Below are 27,707 nucleotides of genomic sequence, written 5' to 3' on the forward strand. Positions count from 1 at the left end.
GTGCGATCACTAGACTGTTTCAAGCTTTGGTCTACCTCTTGTCTACTGTATTTGTCCCAGCCAAACGCGAACCACCGCACAACTTCGTCGCCATGGACTTCCTTCCCGGTAAGTTTATGATAACAATACACAGACAGCTTCCTAGCGATCGCTAACAACGGACACAAGAATCCATTATATCCCTCATCCAAGACAACCCTACAATCCAACAGCTCACCTCATCCTCGATCGCGTTTCAAGTCAACAACGCCCGCACCACATATCTGGATCCCTACATCTCCCACCTGAAATCAACCTACCTGGACCCATACATCATCCAACCTCTCGCCTCCATGCTCGCTTCTTCAATGCCCGACCTTGTCTCGGTCCTTATCCTCGCTCTCATTTTCATCATCTCCCTCAAAGTCCTCGACTATGCGCGACGTGTCGTTATGTTCTGGGTTACATTGGCGCTGCGATTAGTCTGGTGGGGATTCATCCTCGGAGCCATCTGGTACGCGTATAATGCTGGGTTAGAGAAGACCGGTCGCGATCTGGGCTGGTTCTACGGAGTCGTGAAGGGATTCGCGGAGAAGTTCCAGGATGGGTTTGAGGGCGGTCAAAGATCGTCGTCGGCCACTGGAGGTTGGGGAGGATATGCATCTGGTCGGGATTTCCAGGTTCCTATAGGGAGGGGCTGAGCTTTTAGCCACCTCAGCTTGGTTTTTACGAATCACGTGTGATTAATGCTGTTGAGATGTTCTTGGGTATATGCTGGAGAAAAATGCCAACTTGGGGAGTTGGTGATAATCGCGTTCTCGGCGTTGGCTTTTATAAGTTTTTTCCTTCGTTGCGCTTTTACGACGTTGGGAGTATGATGCATACATTATTTAGTATTATTTGCGACATTATTTTGTTTTCGTGATGGAGTTCGTTTAGATACATGACTTCTATATCGTGGCATTTCTGCGCCTGTGATGAGGGAGCAAGCGCCCGATGTTTGGGTTTGCATTGATTGCTCGCCCGCGCTCTGATGCTAATTATTGGCTCTGACCCGGCTAAGCGGGCAAATCCCTGCCACGGGATCAAAGCGTGTCAGTGACCTTCTGGTGCCTCTGGCGGTCGGATGATAACAAGTTGGAAGGATGAGATGGTTCCGTCTTGTAGCCGCCGGTAGGTCCCAGATGATATGTTCGAACAAGGTTAATTTGGCAATTAAGTTCTTCATATTTATGGTCGATCATATGTCTGCATCCTCGTAATTAACCTCCTGCTCATCGTTGGGTTCGCGCGGTTCTTGCGCTTCATGGAATTGAGTGGCATCGTCGATATGGCTTAGAACAGCGGCGACACTGTCCTCGTCCTGCACATCTAATTTCAGAAATGAGACCATGCTGAAGTCGTCGATAAGTTGACCGACGGCCCGGTTGAGCTGTTTAAATGAGCCACCGCTGAGCAATGTCTCTTTGGACGACGGGTCTCCCATCGCATCAGCGTCATCATCCTGCAGCAATTGCACGTCCACATTGGTGAATCTCTTTAATTCTTTGCGAGTCACCATGTCCCGGACCTGGTCCATCTTAGTCAGAATATTTACGTGGGGCATCTCGAGCATCAGCATTGCGGACATGGCACTTAGGGTGCCGGCAAAGAACTTCGCTTTGTCAACGACAAAGGTACTTTCGAGGAGATAAGCCGCACAAAGGTTGATGTTCAGGGGCCCCGCACGCGACAAGAACTGTACCAATGACGGTAGGAGGGGTATATGTGTGTAGAGCTCGATCTGGCCCGGCATGTCGAAGATAATCAGATATTCTTCGCTCAACGGATCCAAGGCTTCCGATAGGAAGTCCAGATTTTGCAGGAGGAACTCAAAGCAATAGATCAGACCTCCATTGGGCCCCAAGCCCATTTCCTCCATGACATCTTCCAAAGTGATCAGTTCGCGGATGTCCAAGTCAGGTTCATAGCTGAAGCTTTCGGCGGCCGGATCCAGGTTGACGTAGAAACAACTTCGACGAGTATGCTGGAGATGTTGAATGACGGCATTGCAAAAGGTGGTTTTCCCTGCGCCCGCAGGGCCCATTACCAAGACACCGAACTTGGACATTTTTCTGAGGTAAGATGCGCGGGGTAGAGAGATTTATTAACCGCGTCTGTATACGACGCTAAGACGCTAGATAATGGATGCACGAACAAGATCAGGGACGATGGGGCACCACCGCAGTGAACAAGGAATAGTTATAGCCTGTTTTCCGTCACCGTCACCGTATACTCCGCACTAAAGGGGCCAGCCGCAGAAAGACAGGGGCGATCGGTAACAATATGCTGCACATTCACGGTTGGATGTCGGGGATTGGCGCAGATGTCAGAATGCGCACTTTTTCTGCCGAGGGTGACCGCCGGAGGAAGATGGCGCCATCGGCGGCACATTAATACGGCCAGATTCCCCTCGATTTCTTTTCCCTCCTCCCGCCCCCCCTCTTCTTTTTCCCTCAGATCTCATCTCATCTCACTGATATCTCTTCTCTCTCCCCCTTTGTGGAATTGACGCTCCTTCTCCGTCACTCTTGTACTCTCTTCAATTAATCCCCCCCCTCTAATCATCCTCATCCTTCACAATGGGCTCCGTCGCAAACCTCCCCAAGTCCGGCACTTTTCTTTTCACCTCCGAGTCCGTCGGAGAGGGTCACCCCGATAAGATTGCGTTCGTACCCCTTACACCCTCAATACGACCCTGCTCCTGAAGGTCGCACCCACTGATACAATTCGAATAAAATCCTGACTGTTCAATTAGTGACCAGGTCTCTGATGCCATCCTCGATGCCTGCCTTGCTGAGGATCCTCTCTCTAAGGTACGGAGCGGAAATTGTTTTACTTTTCTGCGGAACCCCTCCCTTTTTTTTTTTTTTTTTCCTCTCCCCACCCGATTGGACCGGCTTTATCTCCGCACCAAAATTTAGCACGCACTAATTTGGTTATCATGATAGGTCGCTTGTGAGACCGCCACCAAGACTGGTATGTGCCAAATACCCTTACATAAACAATAGTATTGTTTATGTTAGATAATGCGCAAATGCTAACAATGTTCCAGGTATGGTCATGGTCTTTGGTGAAATCACTACCAAGGCCCAGCTTGACTACCAGAAGGTCATCCGTGGTGCCATCCAGGATATCGGCTATGATTCTTCCGAGAAGGGTTTCGACTACAAGACCTGCAACGTCTTGGTCGCCATTGAGCAGCAGTCCCCTGATATCGCCCAGGGTCTTCACTATGATGAGGCCCTCGAGAAGCTCGGTGCTGGTGACCAGGGTATCATGTTCGGTTATGCTACCGACGAGACCCCTGAGCTCCTCCCTTTGACTGTCATCCTTTCCCACAAGCTCAACAAGGCCATGACTGATGCTCGTAAAAATGGCACCATCCCCTGGCTCCGCCCTGACACCAAGACCCAGGTCACCATTGAGTACGCCCACGACAACGGTGCTGTCAAGCCCCTGCGTGTCGACACCGTTGTCATCTCTGCCCAGCACAGCGATGATCTCTCCACTGAGGAGATCCGTGTCGCTCTCAAGGAGAAGATCATCAAGCAGGTCATTCCTGCTGAGCTCCTCGACGACCGTACTGTTTACCACCTCCAGCCCTCCGGCCGCTTCGTCATCGGTGGTCCCCAGGGTGACGCCGGTCTGACCGGCCGTAAGATCATTGTCGACACCTACGGTGGCTGGGGTGCTCACGGTGGTGGTGCTTTTTCCGGCAAGGATTACTCCAAGGTCGATCGTTCCGCCGCCTACGTTGCCCGCTGGGTCGCTAAGTCCCTGGTCAACGCTGGTCTTGCTCGTCGTGCCCTTGTCCAGCTCTCCTACGCCATTGGTGTCGCTGAGCCCCTCTCCGTCTTCGTTGAGACCTACGGTACTTCCCAGAAGTCCTCCGAGGAGCTCGTCCAGATCGTCCGCAACAACTTTGACCTCCGTCCCGGTGTCATTGTCAAGGAGCTCGATCTGGCCAAGCCCATCTACTTCCAGACCGCCAAGAACGGTCACTTCACCAACCAGGAGTTCTCCTGGGAGAAGCCTAAGACCCTCAAGTTCTAAGCGCGTCGCTGTGACTACATAATCTTCCTTCTCCTGTTTCGTTACGAATGTGATGATTTTGCTTTGTTTCAACAACTCAAAGCATGAGCATAGACACGTCAGAAAAGCTTTGTTCCATATTTCTTTTATAATTTTTGCATGATCGTCTATAAAAAGGCGGGTTCGGCGGGATAAATTCAACATGATACCACTTTTCATCTGTTGGGAGGGATGTTACGGCGTTATCCGGGAGCGAAAGTCTTCAACACACTGCCTCCTCAGGCTTGACATCTGCGGACCATCAGCGTCATTCAGGACCAGGTCCGCACAGAAGTTTGTGGACGCTTGTCGTAAGCTGTGCTTCGGACAAGCGTCCGAGAGGAGATGATCTATCTATGGCCGGCGGCATTTGCCCAGTCATAGTTGTGCTAATCTAAACATTAGCATTATAGAGTAATGAACAATGAACCATTTATATGGCCTCTATGTTTCCGTGTAGATGTTAAAAGTAAAGTCGCTATGGTATATCGTCCTTGTAATTTCTAGAGATGTGGATAGGTGTCTCTTCCCTCGATCTACTTTGTAGCCCTCAAATACCTAGCGGCAGCTATGTGATCCTCAACAGTGTGTGGATCATTGCTCAGGCACAATCTGGAACTGCAACGATTAGTTTGCTGTAAGTCATTTTCCATGTGCGTCAGTCGAAGGTTGTTCGAACCGTGACGCGTGATGCCAAGAGGGCCCCAATTTAATCGCGTCGTCGCGGGCCAGCATTTTCGGGACATAGATTTAGTGACCCTATCAATCCATATCATATCATTATCTCTCGATTACTCAATTATACCGAGTCCCTCTTGGCATTACGCTTTGTCAAGTCGAGCCTTGATTATCCTTCTTCTTCCTTTGTGAAAGCACACAATGCTTGCTTAACTAGACGCGTTCATGGCCTCGCATGTTTCCTCCAGCGCCCTTGACCCTTTCTCAGTGAAACCCCTCCAAGAGGACGTCACTAACCCGCGCTCCAAAAAGCGGAAAACATGTCACCTCGAGAATGACTGGACCAAACAGACTATCAGCATTCGGGTGAGTGACGGCAACTCATCCCACACCGTGTAGTCGGATACTGACCGACCCGCAATACACAGGCTCATGCCGCATCCTTATCCGATGAACCATACGTCTTAGAACCGATTGCCATTATTCCGCGCTGCCGATTGCCGTTGTCATGGCTGGATTTCTCCCCCGCCGTGTTGTCCGATATACAGCCCGGCAGCTTATTCGTCGCTAATATCCCTGTATTAGAGAATGATTTACGATTAGAGCCCGTCGTTCTGGCTGTACGACTGGCGTCTGATGGTGGGCTTTACGTCATCGAGCGAGTGAAGAAGGGGATCTATGCGCTCTCAAAACTAGCTCGCGGTGTGGAAGAAGGGGATATCATTGTTGCTGTGAAAGGGTGGAGTCCATCGGAGGTGAAACAGGCTCCTCGATGCATGTCTCCTATTCAGGAGGGTGGTGACTGGTGGTTGATGGCGCAGATCGATGACCCCGTCACGGATCCTCATTTTCCTACTAAGCGATCTAAGTTTGACGTTTCTGTCGTTTTCGGCGCTGTGGATCACGATGTGCGCATGCAGGATGTGTCGCCACCGGTGGATTCCGGTGAGAGTCGGAGTCAATCTGTGGCACCTCAGGTATGTTTGGAGAGGGGCGTGAGTTCTGATGTTTTCATGCCTATTGCGGCGGATTCTCAAGAGCATGGGGGTGGTGATGGCGTCGGGACGGAGTCTATGAAGATTGAGTCTCTTCAGTCGCCGCAGGAAATATTGGATAATCTCAGGGAGCAGTATCTGCAAGCCCTCTATATTTCCAAGGTATGTGTTGGGCCTAGTTGTGTTTCTGTGCTAATTGTGAAAGACTTCCGTGGCATACTTTGCTAAAGGTCCGCTGGCACGTTGTCGTACGGCTTTCCAATCGTCTGAGTCTGGGTCTGCTCAACCCTCGGAGCTCATTGAGTTTTATCGAGAGGCTGTTCTTACGGCTAAGAAGATGGATCTCAAATACCGGGAGACATTGCCTTCGACTCTGAAAGATGTTGTACTCACTATTTCGGACGATGAATCGACACTTAAAAGGAAGAGAAAAACTAAGAAGAAGAAGCTCGGAAAGAATGGGCTTTACCCTACAGAGGAACAGTTTATTCGGACATGGTGGAAAGGTCGAGCGCTTGCAGATCAAGGTGTATCAACCGAGACGTCGCGCGACGCGGAACTCAAGAAGCACGTTGCTGATCTACGACTACGAGAGACACAGCTTCAGATCCTTCTCATTCTCGAAACGATGGCTCTAGAAGCCGTCATGGCGGATGAAGCAAAGTCTACTGGTGACGGGTCCGACAAGACGGAAGTATCAAAGCCTAAGAAAATACAAGATTTGAAAGTTATGCTTGAACTGCACCTCGATCGGCTGTGCATTTGGCATGCCGTTAGCTTCGACGGTGTTGCCGTCTCTGATCAAAACAAAGGCTATGGCGATAATGAGTCGGGGGGCAAGAAGGTTGAAAGTGATGCCGTTCGGGACTTTTGCACTGAGGTCATCATACCCTTTTATGCTTCCCGCCTACCGGATAAATGCAAATCGATCACCAAGAAACTCGGGGTCCCTAGCGTGCTATCGCCTTTCCCCAAGAAGGCCCAGCCGAAGAATATGCCCCGAGCAGAGCCTGGGGCAGCTGTAGAACGGCAACCATCGCAAAAGCATCCTCGTCGTACATTGCAACGCGTATTAACGGATGAACAGACAGCTTCTAAAGGACGTCGACAATCGCTGAGTCGCTTCAATACCATGCCATCACAGCCCGAGCGGGAATCGATGGAACCTTTGTTGCCTTCCTTGAGCGCTAATGTACGAGGTGGTATTCAGAAGGCCAAACGAGTAGACAATCGTGAAGTCGACCTGAACGCTGTGGCCCGGCAACACGAGACCAAGCTGAGGAAGATGCAAATGCTCATGGATCAGAAGAAGGAGCTCGACGCCGCGATTAATGCCCTTCGAAAGCCGAACAGGGAGCTTGTCGCCAAGGACATTGCCGAAGATGCTGAGAAGAGACGCACAGGCAGTGCAAGGAAACCGAAAAATCCTGTCCGCAACCCGTTTGGAGAAGGAGTCCAGGTCGCGGCTACGCCAAAGGGCAGTCGAAAGAGGGACGTAATCGTTGGCATGCCCCCTCTTCCCCGAGGCATGTCGATGCATTCATCTACCCAACCAAAGGCGTCCTCATTCTTTGGAGGCGACGGATCACCTGTGGTCCCCGCTTCTACCGCGCGACCCAAATCATTCTCTATCGCTTCCAGCTCCAGAGACACGAACGCGATCCAGGAAACACCAACGCGACGGCCAACTCAGCTGTTAGGGTCATTTGATGGACCAGCAACCAGCGTGGCTGATTCACCTCTTTCTTCCGGAAACCTCTTCCGCGTACCTCGGCGCCCGATACCCCGGTCGACCGATGTGGCACCGACAACGCCCGTCGCATCGCGGCGCACCAAGTCTCGTCCAGACATAGTCACGGAACCGACCAGTTCACTCGTGATGGAAACTCCACCGAGACAAAACCTCACAGTGCCACTTATCCAGGCCGACGGGCCAACAGAAGTGGCCGCAGATACGCCAGCGAAGGTGCTCGGAACACCAGTCAAGGGCTCTACCAGATTATCTGTCCCGACAAGCACCGCGGTGCCGGTGACACCCGAGAAATCAATCTATGCGCACCTGGGATGGGACGACGATGACGATCTTGGTCTGTAAACAGGCAATCATGGCTGGACTTTGTGCTTAGCGGGCGTTTACGGTTGTTGGGATGGGATTGGGTATGACTGCAGTTCTTAGTTTCGATACATCATGAGCATAGACGACCGAACCTAACCATTTCAACATGAGACTTCTCAAGTTTTAAGAATAAGAATCTCTTCCTTTTGATTGAATACGGAGTTAGACTTCCGACAATAAGACAGGTCAACAGACCAGCGCTACGTGTCCTATCACGCATAGACCAACATAACCCACAGACCATAACCTACAATCATGCAACCCAACACTCACCAATCCACCATCTCTCCAGGAAAACCAAACCCAAAACCAAAAACCATGGACAATGACCAACCATCCATCATTCATATGATATGAGATGGGATGCTATAAACTCCCTACCCGAGATCGACAGCCCATAGTGTTCCTTCATACGTGTAAAACAGCACTAAACGGGCACAGACGAGGTCATGCGACCACTCAATACGAAACTAATAGATTCCCACTATTGCAACTGAAGCTATTATCTTACCTAAGGCTGTGATAATAGGTTGGATTATGGTTAGTTGGAGGACTAGTCGGCGCTTTTCATTGTTAGTTGTTTAATTAGATTGGGTCTGATGGAATTGGTGCATGGACTTGGTTTACGTTATATACAGTACTAATAGGTAGTAGTTAGGGAGTAAGTAAAAAAGAAAGAAAGAAAGAAAGAAACCCACGTGGTCAATTAACACTTCAGTGCAGGTATCAGATACTAGATAGTAGAAGTAAAAGGGTAGCGGTTAAAAGTACCCTGTACTCCAGACACAGGGCGCGTAAATTATCCCTTTTGAGTAGGCTACATTACCTAAGGAAAGCACAGTGACTACTAACGGATTTGTTCACCCTCACCGTGACTCAAGAACTACTCCGTAGTTTCGAGTTCTTAGGCCCCCCAGGCAAAATACCCATTAAATCCACTACCTAACCAAAAGTAACATCGACTCACCTACTCACACTTACACAGTACAGGACAATATCAATCCATCCCCACAGCCAAGAAAAAAACCCACCAGCCATAACGAACAAAAGCAAAAACGGGAATTCCGAATCCGGCTAAATAGAACATGCAGCCAAGCAAGGAGGGAAACAATGAATTGAAATGCTATTCCCCACATTTTTCATTGCTTACAACGGAATAGTATTCCTTAGACCGCAACGTGGGTGGGAGATTGTGGGGAGAGGCTCAGCATCGCCTATCAGGTTGCGAGGAGGTGCAGATCGATGTGGTTGGCGAGCTTCAGGTACGACGCGCGTGATTGTCTGGTTCTAATAGTATTTCTGGGTTGTGGGGGTGGGTTTTATGATTTTCTTTTTGTTTGTGTTTTGGTTTTTGGGTTTCGGGGTTGAGTCATTCCTGGGGATTACTAAGTTATGGATTCTACTAGTGGACTACTTGGGTGGGTGGGTTTGGATCATGACTGGTTTTTGTTGAATTGGTTTTGAATTTTTGGTTTGGTTATTGGTTATTGTTATTATAACTATTCAAACATGTGGTGACATGTTCATCTGAGCAATTTTTTCTATTAGATACATGCTTGAGTGATAGTCGATGATGTGGTTCTTTGTGAACTCCCTGTAACTCCGATCCTGCTGCGCTAGCGCTTCCGGCCTGAAATATGTATATGGAAATGAAAATATGAGATTCGTTGCTTCGTGACTTCGTAAGTGGAGATTATGCGTATGATTTGCTGGGGGTAGGTGGTGTCCCCAGTACGCTTGGTAGTAGCGGATGGTTGTAGTGGCTTGCCAGTTACCCGGCAATGCGAACAGGTATACACTGCGCGGGTGATTGCCACAGGTGCTTTGTCTTCTCTAGACAGTTGCGGCCTTTCTCCAAGAGGCCTTGTTCTTTCTCGTCGGATGGAGATGGAGGAGTAGGAGCAGATTGGTCGAAGGAGACGGTGAAGGTCACCTGAACGGGTTCCTTGTCTGAAGGGGCGTCGGTGGCGGTACCATCCTTGGCCTTGGTCTCGGAGTCTTCCTTCTCCTCTTCGGTGGAGTCACTCTCGTCGGAGTCCTTCTCCTGACCGTCGTCGCGCTTGCTGTCTTCCTCCTCCTCTTCGGACTCGTCATCCTCCAGTTCGAACGAGTTGATCCGAGTAGTCATGTCCTTCTGTGCCCACTCCATAGAGATAACATGCAGACGGAAGTGGCCAAGGCACCGTCTGATATCTGGGTCGGGGGCAGTGGCCTCCCGGGCGAGCTTCTGGCGCGACAGGGTGGTGAGCTTGTAAGGCAGGGAGGTCTTGTCGGCAAGAGGGGGCCAGCGCTTGTTCATGGAGGGGTTGTTGGAGGAGAGAGGGGAGGAGGATGCCTGTTTCGGCATGATGTCGATGGTTGCTACAGCCATGATTGGCGGTTGCTGTGATGTTGTATTTTTCTTCTCTTCTTGTGTTTACTCGCCGTGTTGATTAAGCGATTAGGTAGTTGGACGGATTGAAATTGTTTGCGCGATAGTCAATGAGACAGAGGTAGCATGTACGAGCGAGATGCGATAGATTGCGAGGAATATTAAGCACGCTGAATTGGAGCACAGTGGGTGTGAAAATCTGGGGAGAGGGTAAAAAAGAAGGAAGAAAATGGAATGGGGGAGGAAACTCTTAAGAGAAGCGAAAGGGTGGTCCGAGGGAATCACCAGAGAGGAGAAAGTCCAGGCATTCCAGACCAAAGAAACTAGGGTTGCGTAGTACGGGAGACCCCAAAACAGAAACCCGACCTGATGACCATCTGATCTGGCAGATTCTGCAAGCGGACGATCCAGCGAGGCCTAGACTCATACTCCCAACTTGTCCACCGGAGACCTGCTTCGGTGCTCTTCCACTCACCAATCCCCTGGCCTTCGACCACAACCAAACCTAGTTCATAATTGATTGAAGTGTCCGATGGATTGGTCCCTTTTTGCCAGGGGTCTTTTTCGTCCATCGTAGCCCACCCCATCGTGGTTTCGGTGATGAGGCGAATTGCTGACCGAGACCAGCACCAACTCTGCCAGGAGAAAAAGGGTTGCGTACCACTGGGCGACTCCACTACAAAAACCAAGTGAACCAGCTGACCATGCAGTGGGTCCGGCTTTGTCGGCACCATGGAATCTTCCACGCCGGGGAGCATGTTAGTCTCCTCGTCAATGATTATGAATAATTATTTGGTACTTTTTTTTCCCTTTTTTCTGATCATCATTACTGTGCGTTTTCAGTCTCGGTCTTGACCTTCTCGCCCGAGTCATGCAAATTTTATTTCCAGTTTTACTAAACCACCTCACCAGTTTAATCCGTACACTTTCTGTTTTCAGTAAAAATGAAGGAGAACAATCGGAAGATCCCTCAATGCAGGTGGAATGATACTACACCCAGAATCAGCAGGGACTCAATTGTGGAAGAACAATCGAACGATTGACTCAGGGATGCTCACGTGTCCCCATTGGCCGCTTTTTGCGGGGTCAAACTCTCTAGGTTAGACTCGTTACTATACAGAGCAACGCTAGGCGGAAATGGCAATAGTCTAACCCTGACAAGGGTTGCGCTAGCAAACCTTACTAAGACTCTTATTCTCTGACTAAGGCCGAGACTCGAGTGGAGTTGCCCTTCGGTGAGGATCCATTGGAGGAAAATTATCTGCGTATGGATGCGGTGCGACCTAAGGCATCTATCTAATTTGACTACTTTTTTATCATATAACATATCTAGATACAGTTATCTTAACTCGAAGATGGTGTATACTACTCCGTGGGGTACGTTATCAAACATACAGTAGCCAGTCCACTTTTTTTTGCTTGATGGGGATCTGCCTTGGAATAACCTGGGATGATGTAATATTCGCCCCATCAGACAATTGACTCTGACAATGCCACTGTGTATGACTTCATGACCCGTCATGGAACCGTTTATAAGGTTTTATATGACAGCTCCATTGCCACAAAGCGTCACTGCTCCCTCAATTGAAGTCATAATCTAACATTTTGAATTGCGAAAAGCGCTAGTTTCGAAAAAGGTAACTCCGCCTCAGCGTAGACAAAGGAACTGGGATGTCCGGGGAAACGGGTTGGACGAAGGAAGGGACCCGCTATACGGTGATCTTGATCTCATACGAGAGAGCAGGCGACGCGATACCGTAACTGGAAGCAGCATCGCGAAGGATAAAGAGCGAATGGTTGCTCTACCGAGGGTTATTGCGGGCAAACCCGGTTTCTTTTCGGTTGAACCGAAGATAAGCATCTTCAGCAGCAGCAGAAAAAGAACATCGTCTCCGGCATAACTAATCACAATCGACATGTAGAAAGAGGACACAATGTAGCCTCGGCATCAATACCTCACCACGGTCAATATTCACGTCCGTTGTCAGCTTTCGATGCACTTCAATGCTATTCGACGAACAGAGTTCAGGCCGAAGTCTAGATTTGGAGTGGGACTGGTTGTAGTTGAAATGAACGCAACACTAACATTGGTCGGGTCAGTCTGAGATCATCCAATCCCGATAAAGTTTTCCTGTATCATCAGATTAGGTGTGCAGTTACTAAGTCGAGATGTACGTGCAGCAGTCAAAGCCACCCAGTAACTCACTGTTATACATAACTCACTGTTTTACAAACAGTGAGGACTTTCATGTCAATTCATTCGGAGCCATGGATCTTCGTACATCCTCCCACATACCGTCAGATGCTCTCGTACAGTTTTATACAGCTGTGCGGATCACGGTCGCAGTGGTATTCTTCACCATCGCAAGAGAACCTCCTGCGTTTCTGACCCAAGTTGGGCCACCTTTGTCTGCCGTGACCACAACTCTTTCTCCGTGCTTCATCATTTTTCTCGTTCCATATTATCTTCGCCTCGCAACGCGACGAATACCACGTGATGCGCCCACATATGTCGATGAGAGCGTCTGTACAGACGTGGAGGAAGATGAACGAACAGAAGTCGATATGAGCGAAATCGACATCAGTAGCGATGAAACCGTCATTCACGATCCCAATTGGGAAGAAGAAGAAGACGGCAGCAAAGTCGAAAAATATGAGAACAGTGGCATACTATTCCAGGAACTAGCTGGCGAAGCCGCTCGGGATGAAGGAGATACTACTGAAGAAGGTCCGTCTCAGGAAACTGAGGGGGAACTACTGGGGAGGAGTGATATTTTATCGGGTGATGAGACTATTCATGAAGTTTCCACAAAAGAAGGAAACGTCGGGGGCAACGAAAGGCTCGAGGACGCCGAAGTAGAGTTTAGTGATGAAATAACTGGCGCTGTCGATCTGGATGAGATGGTTGTCGGGGTAAGCGCAAAACTTGAGGAGAACGACAGGGTACCCTGTGGCGAAATGCCAGACGTTACTGACCAAAGCACTGAGGGAGACAACCTACGTGAATCACCGCCTCCAAAAGTCAATACCCACAAGCCATCTCCCACTCCAGACTTCCCTCCATCGAGCACATTGTCAGGGAAAAGACTTCGCACATACTGGGACCCTGCACCTGGAAATGAATTGTACATCTCGAGACAAACAAGAACGTTCGAGTCGTTCCACGTTGCGCTCGAATCAAGGACGCGGCCTCCATGGGCATTCGGATGACAGAGGAGCAAAGGGGCTCAGAGTGATAGCTTGTACTGCGTCTTGATCCCAGTAAATTTCGAGAACGTAACGTACCTTCCACTAGTCTCGAAAATGCTGCAGTCGCCCTCATATGGTTGCACATGCGTCAAATACAAGATTCAGGGCTGCGTTGTCTCGGGTAATTGCATGGGACGGGAGAGAGATGTTCGAGTTCTGAAACTCTGCACCACTATTACCCAACCCGGATTGATCATAATGGGGATACATAGCGGGCGGGTCACCCGATGCGCACGTTTAGCTGGTCTGTGGGTATACATTCGCAGGATCATTTGCCGCGTGCAGGGCCGTGCATAAAGCTGCACTGGTCCTAGAGCCACGATATCTGCAAAGAGGACCGGTGGGTATAACATCCCGGCAGTGTATAGATGCAGATTCTTCAAAGACATAATTTCATCAGCATCGAAGTATATATTACAACGCTTAACGGTTAACGCCAATACCACCACCTGTTCACTAACTCGTCGGACAGACGATGCAGTCCAGTCTGGATGGCTATGAGCTCTCACGGTACAACCCCTGCAAGATACAGACCAACGGCTGGACTTGACCTAGTGTTTCTCCGAGTCCGTGGTCTAGCCTAGTCTGCAGCTGATGTGGAACTGCTCCGGTGATGACTTGCATACCATTTCCCTGTCCGTGACTGGTTAGTTGCTTGGCGCCATAAATCACCTCCAATGATTCCACGTTCTTCTCGGACCTCCCCGGCTATCGTCCGTTCGTTATCTCTCCAAAGGACATGGATAGGTTACGCTGCACCTGGTTGGGAAGCTTGAATCGTGCCATGTCGATTGGATGAAAAGAGAGAAAAGGCGGCACTGGGAAAGAAAAGGAGAGAAAGAAGAAGCGCCCAACATAGCCCCGATAGTCAAAGGGCATCTGGGCGACTGTGTAACCACACAATATGCGACGTATAGAAGTGGCCACAATCCAAACCGTTAATGTGCAGGCGCGATTTAAGATCTACTGGTAAGTAGGACTAAACAGTGGAGAGGGGACGCTGTGCATAGTTGCTACTAGTAATGTGTTACCGTTGATCTTGGGGTTGAGGTTGGGGGGGTGGGGGCGGAGTAGAATCAATGATTTTTGCGATGGCGCCATGTCTTCTCAATACATTCATCGTCCGAGAGAGCATCCTTCTTACCAGCGATGTACTGTCAGTTACTGTGAATATCAAACGCACGGTCCCAAAGTGATCAGCCCCTACTGTAGTTCCCGCTCAAGTGACCTTCCGGTGCAAAGTCAATCCGTCGTCGGCGCTGGTCATCTGCCTGTTGGAATGCCTGGACTATGTGGGTTTGGTACTCTGAGTAGCCTATAGGGTTCGAGGATGTCCCTAGCACCGTGAGTATCTGGTCGGCCGGGACAGATTCCTCTGGTCGATCCAAGTATTTCACGTTGGAGTGTATCTGGTTAGGCAGATGTAACCGTTGTGATGGCGGATAGTTGACCACTTCGGGATTGTTTCCGATTGTCTCTGATCTTGTCTCACTCTCCGTCGAGCTGTCTTGCATATCGATACTCGTTAACTCTATCCTACTTTCTCTTGCTTGAAGGTGGCATACTTTTGTCGAGTTTAATATTACGGAGAATTGTCCATGTCAGATCCCGTCGATCGCGGGCTTTATGGGGCTTCTTCGGGGTCAACCCTAATTAGGAAGTTACTTAAGAATTCCGTTGAAGAGCATGTCCACCTCTCGTTCATTTAGTTTATATAATGACATCGATATCAATAGATGAAACTTTGTCTGGTTGCACAAGTCTAATTCTAAATAAATAAACTTATCACACACCGATGACCCTTTGATAGTGTCGTGCTTTTCTCTTCCATCTGTCTCTCTTCGCCGGGAACTAAGGACGGGATCGACATGGTAGCAGAACGGGACTCTTCCACGTCTTCGTAGATCAACCATTTCTTACCAGCAGAAATAAAGGCTAACGGTCTTTCCACTACTGCTAGGGCCACGTAGGCTTGGTATTATTATATTTGTTTTGCTATTGTTCGTATTATAGTTCGTCTTATTATTCTTTTTTCTTTTTATCTGTGTTAATATGACGATTAGTCCCAAAAAGACTCAGAAACGAAGTGATCCAGAATGAATTACTATGACAATACCGTACGAGATGGTCGATCATCAATCAAAAGCGAGGAGAAGCGCGTGTCTTGTGATTGGTCCTGAAGTGGAAAGGCGCGAGATTCCATTGAAAATCAGGAAAAAGCAGATCGGTCACGGATCCTCCATTCCAAGAGCATATTCGGTAGAACCGATGATCTCTTCATCTCAATTATGATTTTTGCTCCAGAAATAGGGAGTCACTAATTGCAAGACGAAAGAAACCTGAAAAGCCAAAATAGAGACGGAAGTAGATGGTGACTTCTGGACCGAGACTCTCCATCCTTTTATCATCATATCATATTATATCGTCCAGCCTTTCCATTGGTATCTTTACACTTTCGCCGTCTCGGTATTACTTAACGCTTAGTGCTCTCAGCCTTGCCTGGTTTAGATTTCTTCCTAGTGGTCAGGCGAGATTCGTTCAAACTACTAAACGTCGGACTCCACGTAGGGTCTTGACAGGATACTGAGGATCTCCCGGTCACCTATCGCTCCTACTACTAGTACCAGTGAGTCTAAAGTAAATACACTAAAAGAGAAAATTTCTTTGACCAATGACTAGATTTGGCGAATGGGCTGGCCTCGTCCTACCTCGGGAGGCATCCACTAAGCAAGCCATTCATTCCAGGGCCTAGTCTACAACTAATCAAGCCTATGGTTCAATCGCTATCATTGTCAGCAGCTCTTATTAGCAAGGACTAAGTCCAGTTTCATTGGCTTCTGCAGTTCTCCTCCACGCTATCTGCCTTGTTTGACTGCGACACGATTCTTGTACTATCATTCCATACAGTGCAAGCCACAACCGTCGCTTCAGAAATCCGCCTTTCCCCTCGTGTTTGACTTGCTCCGTGCACTCCTAGCTCCTTGAGGGCCAACGGTCGAAAGAGGGACAAAAGACGAAGGAAAAAGGAGGGAGAAAAAGAGAAAAGAAAAAAGAAAGAACGTCAACAGTCCCAAATTGCCAAAAGCGACTTCTCCCCCGAAATCACTTGGGCAAAGTTGATATCACACTGGTCAGATCCATTCGTTCCGGGGGAAGAAGCGGCTCTGTCCGAGTGCCAAACCCAAGGATTGCCCCGCGGTGGTTCTGCGACATATTTCTAATTTATTGACAAAAGTATGGATTACTTTTTGCTTTTTGGTTTTTGACTTTCATTGGGACCCTCTTTTTGCAATTCCAAATCCCATTGTTATTGTGTTTTTACTGGTCCTATTCATTTATCCACGAATAGCTGGACGCATGGATTGATCATTGCTACCTAAGGTTGATCCACGCAATCGCGCCCCATTCTTCGTCGAGTGTTGTTATCATCGCCGAAAGTCTCTTGATCCCCTATCGATATCAGGACCCTTTCGTCCATTACACTGTCGATCGATCCACTCCACTGTCGGTGGTCTGCGATCCTCTTTCTTTATAGTCATCCGGACCATCTGCGAGGTAAGGAATTGGAAATACAACTACTACTTTGACAATTTCCTCCGAAACCGACTGCTACTGCATTTTTCCGTGAATAAGTCGGAACCAAGCGATCGTGCAGGGATCAGTTTTCATGACGACCAGTGCTCATCCAATACGCACTAAATTAGTCGTCCGTCCATACGTCCGCGCTACCCGATCGTCCACATGCTGCTTGTCCCGTATCATCAAGTGGAAGAATAAATCTTCGAGGACGAATACTAGATTAGATTAGGTAACGACTGAAGAAGTGATTGGGGAAGTAAGTCCGTTCATTTCATCTTTCTCTTTTCCCTTATAAGCTAGAGGGGCGCGTCATACGTGTTCTATCGCGTTAGTATTTCTATTCTTATCGGACCTCGGACCTCGATTCGTGGCTTTGGATTTGATTTATCTTCTCTACCGAATCCTTTTTTTTTTTTTTTAGCCCTTGTTGTTCTCACCTCTGGTACTTGCTTTTGGGGTTGTGGGCTGGTTTCAACCGTCAGCACACGAAGAGAAGCTTAGGGTAGGATTTGAGTCGGGGAGGGTAGTAGTTTGTTTGACGGAACGAGAGATCATCAATGCGCCCGCGTTGAATCGTGACCCAAGCGGTGCACCGCCAATCAAGGAGGGTGTGGCGCCGCCTCCCGCCTTGAGCTGTGATCCTATCGTTGAACAACCCTTCCTTTCCGACCCCCTCCTTCGACACTCTCAACTAACCTTACCCTTTTCTTTTACCCTCCCTCTTTCATCATCTGCTTGTGGTTTTTATTTTATTTTTCCTTTCATTTCCTGGGGTGGCCCCCTTTCCTTTCCCAGTCCCAACTCCAACTTTGGTCCCCACCCAACTGCTGTCCTGGTTTGTCTCCCCTTTCACTCTAACCCAATAAACCCATCGGTTCTGTTGCCTGGCACACTTTGCGACCTACACACAGACACCAGCCCGTTGGTCACACATAACCCCAGTCTGGTGTACCCACTGATCGGTTCCCTCAGCGTGAATCATCTTCAAGTGTTATCTGCTGAACCCCTCCCTAAGCCTATCGCTCTTCAAAGCCCGGGTGACAGTGCTTGCTGCAGGAAAGGAACCTTGGGAAAGGGAAACCCCGTCCGGTTCGCCCCTCTCCATATCCTCTTCCCCCTCCAAAATAGAAAACACGTCACAGCCGCAAGGTGTGGCGGTGTCTGTCCCTGGTCACCTTTCCCCCCCAAAAGCCCGTCAAGCCACAAATCACCTGTCATCTGCCTCGCCTCCATTGTTCCTCTTTTGTCTCTGGGTGTTCTCACCGCCTAACACCATTGCTAGTCCTGTCAAAGCTCGCGCGACACTGATTTGCTCTGAACCTTCCCGCTGATCCGCTTCCTGCCACCTTCCAGTCCAACCACCCACTGCATGCGAGATCGTGGTCTGCGTTCATTGTTCCGAGGATCACTTGCATCGTTACAGCTGCTCTGCTGTCTTGTCTCGCTGCAGTAGCCCACTCAGTCGTCATCTCACCCGTTTTGGTGTTGACACCTTTCGCGTTCCCTTGACGCGCCTTGCGGCCTTGCGACGGCTCTTCAACCTCTTTCCGTCCTCCTTGGCCCGCCATGTATGGCACCTCTCATTCCTCCGTCTCCGCTCCCATGAATGGGATCGGAGGCGACCTTGTCGATGGTTCGGGAACTATTAATCCCGCTGCTTTGAATACCAACAGCGGTATGTTGTCCCTTTGCTTTCTTCTTTCTTGTTCTTAGTTGTTTCTTTTGTTCCCCTCACCTTGCCTCGTTCACATTCCACCTTTCTCCCTCCAATTTTAATTCTTTTCCAACTGGGTGTATCCCGCCATGCCGTTGAGCTATTTTTGTTCATACAATACCCATGTTGAATCGCTTATCGCGGCTGATTACAATGGGGTACTGCCATCGCCGTTCATGGAGGTCATTACGAGTTTTTACATATCTATGTGTCTGTCCATCGCGACGACCTCCAAACTGACGGCCTTTTGCTAGTCGCAGTTATTCTACCAACACCCTCGTTTGGTACGAGCGCAAACACCGCTCCTCGCGGGATCAAGCGGAGTCGGACTCCAGATCAGCGCGGATTGTTCCGCGCTGATGGAGATCATGACGACGGTATGTGCGCGTCGCGAGTTATCATACGGTTTGCTTAGACACCGTATAAGACACTCTCGAGCCGCTTCGTCTCATTTAACCACTATTTGTTGTTTTATTGATTTAACGCGTGCACGCTTTCCCCTATGTCATCTTTATTGAGTTCCATGTCGACTAACGTGAGGTCCATCCGACCATCTGCCAGCAGGTGCGGACGAACATGGCCGTCGAAAGCGTGGGCGCCCTCCAAAGACCCCACGCCCCTCTACCACAGCTATTGGCGATCAAGCGACTAATATTCATATGCAAACCCCACGAATGCAAGCACAGCCCCTCCCTCACCAGGCGGGTGTCAACGTGTCGCCTCCCCAAGCATCGCCTCCGGACAAGACCACCCCGACCAAGTCCACCCTGGTCAAGGCACTCCCGACCGTCCGCGATCACACGACTGATCAACTGAACGAGGAGGGCGACGAGTACATCCCGAAGGAATTCGATGAAGCTGGTGAGAAGAAGGTCAATGCCATGGGTTATCTTACAGGCAACCGGGAGTACAAATGTCGCACGTTCCGTGTGCCTCACCGCGGAACGAAGCTTTTCATGCTAGCAACCGAATGTGCACGTGTACTTGGGTACCGCGACTCATATCTGTTGTTCAACAAAAATCGATCTCTGCACAAGATTATCGCCACGCAGATCGAAAAAGATGATTTGATTCAGCAAGACATCCTTCCATATTCCTACCGGTCACGTCAAATTGCCATTGTGACCGCAAGATCGATGTTCCGTCAGTTTGGCAGTCGAGTAATTGTGAACGGACGGCGAGTGCGTGATGATTATTGGGAGGGCAAGGCCCGGAAACAGGGCTTCACCGAAGACGACCTGGCGGGCGAGAAACGCCCCGGAGGGGCCAAAGCTCGCGATGCAGCCGCTGCGGAAGCGGCGAGTGCTGCCAGCCTCCTGCCAGCCCTGGCCCATGGCGATGTCATCTATAGCAATGCACTTGAGGCTATGCCCAACAGCTTACCTATGGGTCCACCATCGTCCGTTTCTCTTGCGCCGCTGCCGATGATCCATATGGCCACCACAACGGACGATCCGCGACTGAGAGAGTACAACAGCATGCCTAGGACCCGCCAAGAGTTGACTGGTCAGCCGTACCAAGACCGGACACAACCCAGTTCGGCGGCTGAGATTCTGAATCAGGCCTCTCACACCGCCGACTTTAATAAAATCCTGAGTTCCCAGCGCAGCTATCGCCAGAAAGGCTTGGAGGATTTCTATTCCAAGCAGCGCGAGATTCCAGCGTCCGCGGCTCAGTCGCAGCCTGGGCAGCTCGATTCGACTCCGTCGGCATCTCAACCCTTGCAGTCTCCTCAAATCGCGTCGGCTCCGATGATGAACACGACCCAGCCGCAGCAGGCCATGCTCCCCCATCAAACTCCGATGATACCCGGTCAGCCCGGCTTGCAGCAAGCGGTGGCCCACCCGCAACCCCCTGTTGGGCAGTCGCCCGCCCGGACAGGGCCTGCGGTTCGTCCTGACCTGATGCATCAGCGATCGAATCCTTCTCTATCTGCAGGCACTCCACAGCCTTCAGGCCCGTACGGTTACCCGTCACAACCGCAGCAGATGTGGGGTCAACCCCCGCCCCAACCGCAACCGTCGCCCTTGTCCGCCGCGGGTCCGCAGGCTGTGGGAATACCACAGTATGCCTCCCAACTACATGCACAGCAACAACACTCGCCTTCACCTCTCGCACAACATCCGTCGCAGTCTCCGCGGAACCAACCCCGTCCGCCTGCGCCACAAATGCCGCAGTCTTTCCCATTACATCATCCGCAGGCACCTCAACAACAGCCGATGGCATCCATGGGCTTTCCAGGCGGCACTGCGGCCCCATATGCTGCGATGACAGCTGCAAGAGGCATGTACCCTTCGACACAGGGGCCTGGTGGTCAGCAGTTTATGGCAGGAGCACCACAGCAGCCAGGCCTTGCCATGGGCATGAGCGCGGGAGGTGCCATGCCCGGCTGGGCCCCAACACCTGGCGGACCGATGCAACCGGGACATCCACAGCCAGGTCAATCCGGAGCTCCACTTGGATGGTCCGGTTACTAAAAGCCTACGAATAAGAAAGTCATGGCCGGCGTTGACCAGAATCTTGGCGTTCATGGGACTTAAGAGGCGTTGCGAGGATATTGTGACCTTTGTGTATCGAACACGTTCTATGTCCCCTTTTCCCTTTCTGCTCGTTTTGCCGTTCCACCCTTTCTAGCACCTTGTTATACCGCTTCCTGCTATACACTATCCTTACTCAAGGATAACAGCTAATGATAATCTGCGCATTTTCTTTCTATACCCTCTGCTATACCCGATGATGTTGTGATTTTGTTTCTATGTTCTCTTTCCTTGGTTCCATAGGGCTTACACGTTACGAGTATGGAAGTTGTGCATTTCTTGTATGTCAATGATAGAAGGCCGGTCAGATAGGACGGTGGTGATACTTTTTTTCTCATCATGTTTCGTTTGGTCTAGGCGGGCGTTTCAGTCTACTGGTCTCAGTGTTTACTTTCCCCAGCATTTTATGATTATCTTAACTCTACTCAGCTATTCAAGTGTTCATGTTGGACATTGGACTCTGCGCCCTTCGAATGCTGGTGCGTATGTTGATGCTTTCAATGTTTGTGTTTATAGTATGCAGATTGCACGCAGGTTCATACTCTGGGGCTTCTAATTTGAATACATTTTCCCCATTTGTCTATGCTTGTCCTTTTTTGGTAGGTTGATTTGAACAGGTACTCCGTTGCAAGGACTATGCACGTGCGCCCATATCTATGATGTTTTCCCTTTGGTGGATATCTTGGCCTGATGATTGGTGCTTTTGCCATCTTGTCACTTGCATTTTGGTGGAATTTTGTCTTATTCCAGTAGTTGAGATTGAAGTTACGATATCCTATGTCACGTCGATATTCATATTCATTCAATTATAACCTGCGTATACACTTTTGAGCAACAAGATATAGCAAGAACATCATCTATAGATACACAAACCGCCATTTCCTGGGCAGTATATAGCCATCGCAACCTCATTTATACAGAAACAGTAACCAAGGGCGTCGTCACAGGGACAGCCGTAGAGGGACACACGCACGAGTCGACAGACGTAACAGGCGGCGCAGTACAGTGTGCACTAGCAGTCCACGAAACCGAGGTCGTCGTCGGGGCCTCAGGGACGGTCTCGGCGCGCACGAGAACGGGTATGACAGCACCAGTGTTAAGTTTAAAGGTACGATGCTTGACCACACGGAGGATCGAGCTGATTTCGCCCGAATGGCTCGTAACTGAGACGAAGAGGCCGGAATTGTTGGCTTGGAAGATCGAGTCCAGGGCAGATTTACTACGGAGATCCTGCGCGGCGTTGGTTTCGGCTGTTACGCCGTTCCAGAGCTCGTCTATCTCTGTGAAACCGCGTTCGATGGGCCAAGTAGGGAATAGGTCGTGGATGTATGTGCGGTTGCGACGTTGATCACATGTGTGGATGCTGATTCCTTCACGGAGATACTCTTTGATCAGAGGGCGGAAGGGGGTGCTTTTGTGTGGGAGACTGAGGCCGGAGAAGGTGATGTTGGCTGTGCGGAGGGTGCGGGTTAGGGGGCTGACGAAGTAGCTGTCCGGTGGGTGAATATGTTGCGTGTCTAGCTCTTTTTGCCAGAAATCGTGGGCAACTTGAGCCTGCTTAACGCCGGCATCAGTGAGCTCGGCATCGCGCCAAGTAGCAGTGCCGTTTCCGTCCAGGAGGGACCAATAGCACTGGTTGGTGTTAGCAAGATGGAGATTCGGCATGGTCATAGGCGATTTTTGTTACTCACGTTCCAGGCAGGCGTGCCGTAGTAGTCTTCGGCTGCGTTGTGCCAACCTTCGCCGTGGCGGCCAAGGAATAGGACTTTGTAGTCGACATTGGGGCCTGATTTACGATTCAACTCAACTACTTGGTGGTAGAATCGCTCCCATTGGGTACGGTGGCTGTTCTTGTTGCCATGTCCCTTGTCGGTTGGGTACGTGCGATTGATCAGACCGAAGTTAGTGGTTGTCTGATTCATGGTTAGCTATGACGAAAGTAAAAGGGAAAGTAAGTTGGGTACTGACGAAGTCAAACGTGGATGGATCGGTTGTCGCTTCATCCTGCAAGAAATATCCAGTTACTGTGGTATAGTTGACATACGAGGCTTCCGCAAAGGCAGCCAGGCCCAGCGCTACTGAAGTAAAGCCCGAGATCTTCATGATGGAAGGCACAATACTGGCGGAGGTCGTGGACTCAAAAGCACAAGATCGACGGCCTGCATTATATAGGATTGCTTTCGTCAGGTGCCTGCGTGGCTGGCACCATGATGATATTGTGTAATCGCGATTTGTTGCCTACCAGGTCGGCACGTGGGAGCTAACGGTCTCCAAGCCCCATTCACTTAATTTCGATCGACCTGCCAATTGGTAAAGTCATAGCACAAATTCCTCCGTTCTCGGAGCGAATATTTAACACAAGGGAGAAAGAGAGGGAAAAAATAATAAATAAATACATAAATAAATAAATAAAAAAGGCGAAAGAAGAGAAGGTAGAAATAATGAGTGGTGCAGCACGTGTGTACAATTAAGGGCGCCGACGATGCAGCGATTGCAATCGTCATCCATATTATCAGTATTAGTAGTAATTACAGCGAGGGCCAATAAATACGTGACACGAAAGAAACTCAAGCCTCCAAATATATATGTCAAAAAAAAAAAGTCCAACCGCTTCCAAATACATATGCAAGATCCAACAATATCCAGAATATTTCCCTCCCAATACCAAATACAACCGAAGATGAAAACAAACCATGGCAGACGCCGAAGAAACACACCAACACGAATGCTCTGGGAATCAAACAGACAAGACCTGGGATCTTAGGGAGTCCCATATTGTAACAGCAGACAATGCAATAGGGAAAGACAGAGGTGTAATTACATACAGAGTAGTGGCAGTGTATAAGCCCGATACATGAAATCAAACGCCGAATAATTTTACTTCCCTTTTTATATTCAATTTCCTCTCCAATCGCTCGGCGTTTGGTTATTGAACGTATACGCCTTTGGTTTCTGCGGCAGTTGCTGCGCAACAAACCGATGAGCTTCCTGCTGCTCGGGGAATTCGTGGATATAGAACTCCGTCGGCTTCGCATCACCATGGAATGACCCTGACGATGTATGCATATCAGCATCCGTCGTATACATCAGGGGCGGTGACCCAGCAGCTGAGAGGCTATCAGCAGGCTGTCGACCCTGCTCCAGAGCTTGTCCATATGACAGAGATGAAACATCCGCCTGGGTTATTGGGACACGGTTCTGAAAGGCTGCCTCTGGTGAGGGCATCGAGTTGGCACCTGTCCAACTCCTGCCCGTCAAAGGGGCTCCTTCGCAAGTGACATAATCAGGAAACGAAGTATAATGGGCAGGAGCGGACATTGGTGGTGCAACACTGTGGTACTGGTAGGTGGAAAGCATATCCATAGCCATAGGCGTAGCGGGAGGAGAGGCAATGTTGATTTGCATGGGCTGTGTTGTAGGGAATAATTGGCTGGTGGGTTGGGCAGACAGACAGTAACCGCCATCACTAGGAGTATTTGGAATGAAGTGATGCAGGTCATCTGGTGTCAAGGGAGTTGGTGGAGCCAGCCCACCCGTGGTGACGGCAGGCGACAGCATCGATGACATCTCTGGCTTGGAAGTACCCAAGGCCCCGGCTTCGGCAAAGGAAGACAGGTTCAAAGGCGAACGCTGAGCTGCAGATGCTTTCCGAACACCTGCGTAACGTGAGTTGAGACATTGCGCTGATTTCGACTGTCTCACACCAGGTGCAGAGCCGTAGCTTGGGAGTCTTGTGGTCGGGGACATGGACGCTGCCGATCCTGCCAACATGGACGACGACCTTGAAGTACCGATAGCAGCAGGCCTAGGCCGCTTTCTCCGGGCCGCAAGGTCAAGTTCCTTGCCGGCTTCTTTCCATGAAGATCGGTCCGTTCTGATCGGAAGTCCAGCCGCATGAATCCCGATACCTTCGAGGGAGTCAGCAAGATCATCAGAAGAGCCTCGTCTTGACAATGAGCTCTCTGGGTGCAAGGTATATTGAGCTGCACTATAAGAAGCTTCTGCGTCGTTGGATGAGTGATAGCCAGGGAAGGATTTTGTCCCTTGGACCTGGCCGGACCACTCCTCATTTTGTGAAGAGTGGAACTGGAGGGTGTCACTGTGCTGCACATTCTGATGAGAGCCGTCTAATTCCGGGACAGTTAGCGACTCGGCAGCGGAGTAGCCAAGATGTTCTTGGGGACTCTGAGATGCGGACCACGACATCGCAGTCTCCTTGGCGTTTTCCCATTCGGAGAACGGAGTTGTGGAACTGCTCTGGGCAGCTCGGCTATCACCGTGGTTGTTCATGCCTGAGTAGGTTGTTGTCGGAGACACCGAGCCCTCATGGATGGTAGCAGGTTGACCCTGTTCATCCGGACTATAATGTTCTCGAGCAGCAACAGCGGCATTCAAGGCTCGTTGCAATGATGCAAAGGTTGCTTCCCGAGCCGACTCGCTCTTTGTTTTGTGATGCTTCGATCGTGAGTTAGAAGCAGGTGTCTTAGTACGGTCATCAGACATGGTCTGATCGGATGATTGCTTTGGGGTTTCCTTGTCTGTCTCTTCTTTGACGTCTGGGTTCGATTCGGATTTCTCGGCATTCTCTATCTTGATCCGGGCAGCTTCCTCGGCCTCTGTTTTCGCCTTCTGCATCCTTTCGAACTCTTCCTGTCGCTTCTGCTGCTTGGCCTTTGCGCGTCTGTTTTGGAACCAGTTCTGTATTGATCATTAGCTTAAAATTCACGGAAAGCGCTAATGTCGAGTGGGGAATTCACTAACAGCAACCCGAGGAAGGCTGAGGTTTGTTTGAGCAGCCAATTGACGCTTAACATTGCTGCTGGGCTTTGGGTGGGCCTGGAATTGGGCCTCCAGGGTCTCAACTTGTTCCTTAGTCAACCGTGGACGAGACAAGTTCTCTGCATATTCCTCGTAGTCCATAATAGGCTGATGGTAGAAGTCGATCATGTCAAAAGGTGGGTGCGGATAGATGTAGCCCTCCATTGGATGCATCATGGATGGGTGTGCCATTGTCGGATCATAGGCAATGGGCTGTTCCATGGGGACCGCAGCATGACCAGCATACGCGTATGGGTGGTGAAGATAATTCATGGTTGCGGTTGGCGGTGCGAGTGTATTAGGAGGAGGTGAGGAGGTGAGGGAAAGGGTATACAAAGACCGGACCTGTTGCTGCAACAAGATAGCGGCAAGTTTCGATAGGTGACGGCTCTAGATCATTGAACAATTGGATCACAAGAAGTATGAGTTGTTGGATTAAGAATGACTTTGGAGGGGAGGATAGATAAGCTCTTTTATAAAAAGGATGATTGAGAGAGTTGTGTGGAGTGAGAGAATGACAGGTTGTTGCTGGGTATATAGATTGTGGTAGTATACAACACAGCAGCAGACCGGATGGATTAAGACAGAAAGAGGGAGAGGATTAATGAATGTATTGAGTCGGACAGCGGTACTAATAAGCAGATATCAGAATAAGGAAAGGAAAGGAACGACTAAGCAGATCGAGAATGAAAGCAAGAAATAGCAAAAAAGAAAATATAGAAAAGAGGGGACAAAAGAGGAAAAGGAGAGAATGAGGAAAGAAAGTAGAGAGTCTGAGTGAAAGAAAGACAGAAAAAGACAAAAAGGGCCCAAAAAAATTAGAAAATCGAAAATCAAAAATCAAAAATCAAAAATAAAAAAATAAAATTAAGAAAAGAAAAAGGGAAAAAAGAAAAAGAAAAAAAATAATTCCAGACGAGGATTGACACCAGTCACTGGGGACTGAGGAATTGGGGGGGAAAAGGAAAAGGGAAGTGGTGTGGATTACAAGCGGATGGAGAGATTGGCAGCGGCTGCCTGGGAAAAGCAAAAGGTGGGGAGGGCCCAAATGTGATTGGAAGATCGCCGAGCGGGACCTGAGAGAGGATTCGAAGCGGTTTGGTATCAATGCCGTATTTACCGTCAGCTTGGATGACTGGGGGAATCAGCGCTTCAGCCGTACTCGCAGCTTCCCGATTTTAGCTTAAATTGTTCTGGCCTATTCCTGAGGTAGGTATGCATGATGAACCCAATCGCTTTCGATTAGTAAACTCAGCGCTAAGATAGATTAAGAAATCAATCATATGAAATAAATATCCAAAAAGAAAGAGGTTCACATATTTGTCTCTCCAGGTGATTCGTCTAAATAAATGTCACCCTTGTTTTCCCCTGAAATCATTATAGTCTACCTTATCTAGGAACGCATCCATGGTAGCGATCTCAGGTACCCTCCCACACTGGTAGAGTTGGTTGGTTACCACTGTACGGGAGTACGGACAGTTCAGGTACCGTACCAAACCGAAAGGCACCGACCACCAAAAATATTGGCCGAAAGTGGGTTTGTGGTGGTGCCGCTCGC

The 27,707-nt window shown here is 49.6% G+C and overlaps 11 protein-coding genes across 11 annotated transcripts; 5 read left to right on the top strand and 6 right to left on the bottom strand.

Moving 5' to 3' along the window:
- Nucleotides 1-92: 92 nt before the first annotated feature.
- On the top strand, nucleotides 93-680 carry F9C07_8323 (nuclear pore assembly and biogenesis-domain-containing protein; the record flags this gene model as incomplete). The annotated part of the gene is made up of 2 exons (XM_041294091.1): nucleotides 93-108; nucleotides 169-680. 2 exons carry the CDS (start codon nucleotides 93-95, stop codon nucleotides 678-680), a joined length of 528 nt encoding a protein of 175 aa, XP_041149356.1.
- A 539-nt stretch (nucleotides 681-1,219) lies between these two features.
- F9C07_8324 (putative ATP binding protein) lies at nucleotides 1,220-2,089 on the bottom strand (the record flags this gene model as incomplete). Its single annotated transcript, XM_041286898.1, has 1 exon — nucleotides 1,220-2,089. One exon carries the CDS (start codon nucleotides 2,087-2,089, stop codon nucleotides 1,220-1,222), a length of 870 nt encoding a protein of 289 aa, XP_041149355.1.
- Nucleotides 2,090-2,441: 352 nt separating this feature from the next.
- Nucleotides 2,442-8,622, top strand: F9C07_2286059 (DNA replication regulator SLD3-domain-containing protein). Its single transcript, XM_071510802.1, has 6 exons — nucleotides 2,442-2,686; nucleotides 2,777-2,834; nucleotides 2,970-2,997; nucleotides 3,074-5,136; nucleotides 5,199-5,927; nucleotides 5,971-8,622. Exons 4-6 carry the CDS (start codon nucleotides 4,996-4,998, stop codon nucleotides 7,858-7,860), a joined length of 2,760 nt encoding a protein of 919 aa, XP_071367744.1. The 5' UTR covers nucleotides 2,442-2,686; nucleotides 2,777-2,834; nucleotides 2,970-2,997; nucleotides 3,074-4,995; the 3' UTR covers nucleotides 7,861-8,622.
- F9C07_8325 (S-adenosylmethionine synthetase) lies at nucleotides 2,601-4,074 on the top strand (the record flags this gene model as incomplete). Its single annotated transcript, XM_041294090.1, has 4 exons — nucleotides 2,601-2,686; nucleotides 2,777-2,834; nucleotides 2,970-2,997; nucleotides 3,074-4,074. 4 exons carry the CDS (start codon nucleotides 2,601-2,603, stop codon nucleotides 4,072-4,074), a joined length of 1,173 nt encoding a protein of 390 aa, XP_041149354.1.
- Nucleotides 8,623-9,293: 671 nt separating the features above from the next.
- On the bottom strand, nucleotides 9,294-10,568 carry F9C07_2286061 (uncharacterized protein). Its single transcript, XM_041286897.2, has one exon. It carries the CDS (start codon nucleotides 10,250-10,252, stop codon nucleotides 9,653-9,655), a length of 600 nt encoding a protein of 199 aa, XP_041149352.1. The 5' UTR covers nucleotides 10,253-10,568; the 3' UTR covers nucleotides 9,294-9,652.
- A 7-nt stretch (nucleotides 10,569-10,575) lies between these two features.
- F9C07_8328 (uncharacterized protein) lies at nucleotides 10,576-11,010 on the bottom strand (the record flags this gene model as incomplete). The annotated part of the gene is made up of 2 exons (XM_071511761.1): nucleotides 10,576-10,757; nucleotides 10,914-11,010. 2 exons carry the CDS (start codon nucleotides 11,008-11,010, stop codon nucleotides 10,576-10,578), a joined length of 279 nt encoding a protein of 92 aa, XP_071367745.1.
- A 1,510-nt stretch (nucleotides 11,011-12,520) lies between these two features.
- Nucleotides 12,521-13,462, top strand: F9C07_8329 (uncharacterized protein; the record flags this gene model as incomplete). The annotated part of the gene is made up of 1 exon (XM_041286902.1): nucleotides 12,521-13,462. One exon carries the CDS (start codon nucleotides 12,521-12,523, stop codon nucleotides 13,460-13,462), a length of 942 nt encoding a protein of 313 aa, XP_041149351.1.
- A 1,235-nt stretch (nucleotides 13,463-14,697) lies between these two features.
- F9C07_8330 (uncharacterized protein) lies at nucleotides 14,698-15,015 on the bottom strand (the record flags this gene model as incomplete). Its single annotated transcript, XM_071511762.1, has 1 exon — nucleotides 14,698-15,015. One exon carries the CDS (start codon nucleotides 15,013-15,015, stop codon nucleotides 14,698-14,700), a length of 318 nt encoding a protein of 105 aa, XP_071367746.1.
- A 1,867-nt stretch (nucleotides 15,016-16,882) lies between these two features.
- On the top strand, nucleotides 16,883-22,963 carry F9C07_2168632 (nuclear localization protein). The gene is made up of 3 exons (XM_041294088.2): nucleotides 16,883-18,755; nucleotides 19,049-19,171; nucleotides 19,359-22,963. Exons 1-3 carry the CDS (start codon nucleotides 18,647-18,649, stop codon nucleotides 21,269-21,271), a joined length of 2,145 nt encoding a protein of 714 aa, XP_041149350.1. The 5' UTR covers nucleotides 16,883-18,646; the 3' UTR covers nucleotides 21,272-22,963.
- On the bottom strand, nucleotides 22,244-23,434 carry F9C07_8333 (putative GPI anchored protein; the record flags this gene model as incomplete). The annotated part of the gene is made up of 3 exons (XM_041294075.1): nucleotides 22,244-22,963; nucleotides 23,023-23,244; nucleotides 23,300-23,434. 3 exons carry the CDS (start codon nucleotides 23,432-23,434, stop codon nucleotides 22,244-22,246), a joined length of 1,077 nt encoding a protein of 358 aa, XP_041149349.1.
- A 792-nt stretch (nucleotides 23,435-24,226) lies between these two features.
- On the bottom strand, nucleotides 24,227-26,422 carry hbx1 (putative homeobox transcription factor; the record flags this gene model as incomplete). The annotated part of the gene is made up of 2 exons (XM_041294074.1): nucleotides 24,227-26,029; nucleotides 26,093-26,422. The coding sequence occupies 2 exons, from the start codon at nucleotides 26,420-26,422 to the stop codon at nucleotides 24,227-24,229; spliced, it is 2,133 nt and encodes a 710-aa protein (XP_041149348.1).
- Between the last annotated feature and the right edge of the window lie 1,285 nt (nucleotides 26,423-27,707).

Source organism: Aspergillus flavus, chromosome 6 (assembly GCF_009017415.1).
Source record: "Aspergillus flavus chromosome 6, complete sequence".
Taxonomy (NCBI): domain Eukaryota; kingdom Fungi; phylum Ascomycota; class Eurotiomycetes; order Eurotiales; family Aspergillaceae; genus Aspergillus; species Aspergillus flavus.